Consider the following 1,443-nt stretch of genomic DNA (forward strand, 5'->3'; position numbering starts at 1 on the left):
CTCCCCCACTGGTCCCAGTAGGCTCCCCCGCTCCCCGAGACCCACCCAGGGACAGAGGCCCAAGACCTCCTCTTCCGGATGTCACCAGGACAATGTGAAGGCCTCAGCTTCAAGGCTATTTCAGAAACCTCAGATAAGGACACAGGTTCAAAATGATCTAAAATAGCTGAGGAAACAGGAGGCAAAGCAGGATCAGGAGTGCAATGAGTYGGTAAAAACCTGACAGCACGGACTTTTTCATTAAAATATGTTAAAAACCCTTCACAAAGTAAAACACAGGGAGTCAAACCAGAACAATCAGGATTCTTTTGATACTTAAGTACAAAAAACATCAGATACTTTAAAACTTTTACTTTTACCAAAGTATTTTTATGGTAAGACACATGTACTTTTACTCAGGTATCAGTGTGAGGTACTTTATACAACACTGTTTGTTTGTAATGTTATTAATAAGCCAGTGTTTAACAGATTTATCAGCACAGTTTGCAGATGTAAAGCAGTAATATGTTATTTTATGGGCCAGAAGCTAAAAGGTTTAAAAACCACTGCTATAAAACATCTAACAAGTGAATATTTTCATGTTAAAATGAGAAACTCAAGTGTGTTTGAGAGAAAACTGTCYTCCACTTGGACCTGCAGGTTCTGGTCCGACCTGTTTTTCTCTGTAGAACCAGTCTGACCAGTCAGCCAGAGCCAGGCAGGGAAACATAAAGTTCATGTTCATTAATTTATTTTAATCATCTTGCTTTATTTTTGTGTATTTTTACATGTAAATCTCTGAAAATGAAGTCAGTTTTAAAGCCGACTTGTGACAGAGTCAGATCGATCCTGTTTGTCCTGCAGATCGATACCTGCCACCTGTCCTGAACCGGACCTCACCGGGTCTTACCTCCTGAACGGCTTCATGTTCCGCTCCTCTGCCGGCCCAGACGCTCCTCTGCCGGGGTGCTGCTTCAGCTGCAGGTCGCTGTCCTTCTCCGCGGTCAGGGAGGTCCGCCTTCGCATCACTGGACACCGGAAGAAACGGCGACTTAATCGGAGGAAAAGCACCGAGGTAAGGAGCCTGAAGCACCGGCCTGACAGCGGCGGGAAGGCCGTGAGCCTGACGGATGACAGCTGACCGAGGGCCGGGGACGACAGGAGCCCAGTCCCCGCTGAACTTACGCAGATATCCGCAGAGAGCAGCTGATCAGACGTCCAGGCTGCGGCAGCCAATGAAAGCGCTGTATTCACACCACGTGACTCCTCCGTGCTGCGTCCACGGTCCCCAGGGAAGCGTCGGAGCAACGAGTTCCAAAACAAAACCGGTTCATGAAAACACGCGGTGCCTTCAGGTACAGCTCGGAAACTTTGACCAGTCCCAAATAACATTGTCTTTATATCGTTATATATAAATATCACAGTACACACACACACACACACACACACACACACACACACACA

At 46.8% G+C, this 1,443-nt stretch overlaps 1 protein-coding gene across 1 annotated transcript in view; it reads right to left on the minus strand.

Annotated features, from left to right (window-relative positions):
• The window catches only part of abhd12 (abhydrolase domain containing 12, lysophospholipase), a 38,786-nt gene extending 37,509 nt beyond the window's left edge, over positions 1 to 1,277 (minus strand). Inside the window, exon 1 of the mRNA XM_014023619.1 lies at positions 890 to 1,277. Within this exon, the coding sequence (XP_013879073.1) occupies positions 890 to 1,005 (116 nt within the window). The 5' untranslated portion in view covers positions 1,006 to 1,277. The remainder of the gene's footprint in view (positions 1 to 889) is intronic.
• Positions 1,278 to 1,443: the final 166 nt, after the last annotated feature.

Source organism: Austrofundulus limnaeus, unplaced genomic scaffold (assembly GCF_001266775.1).
Source record: "Austrofundulus limnaeus strain Quisiro unplaced genomic scaffold, Austrofundulus_limnaeus-1.0 Scaffold380, whole genome shotgun sequence".
Classification (NCBI taxonomy): domain Eukaryota; kingdom Metazoa; phylum Chordata; class Actinopteri; order Cyprinodontiformes; family Rivulidae; genus Austrofundulus; species Austrofundulus limnaeus.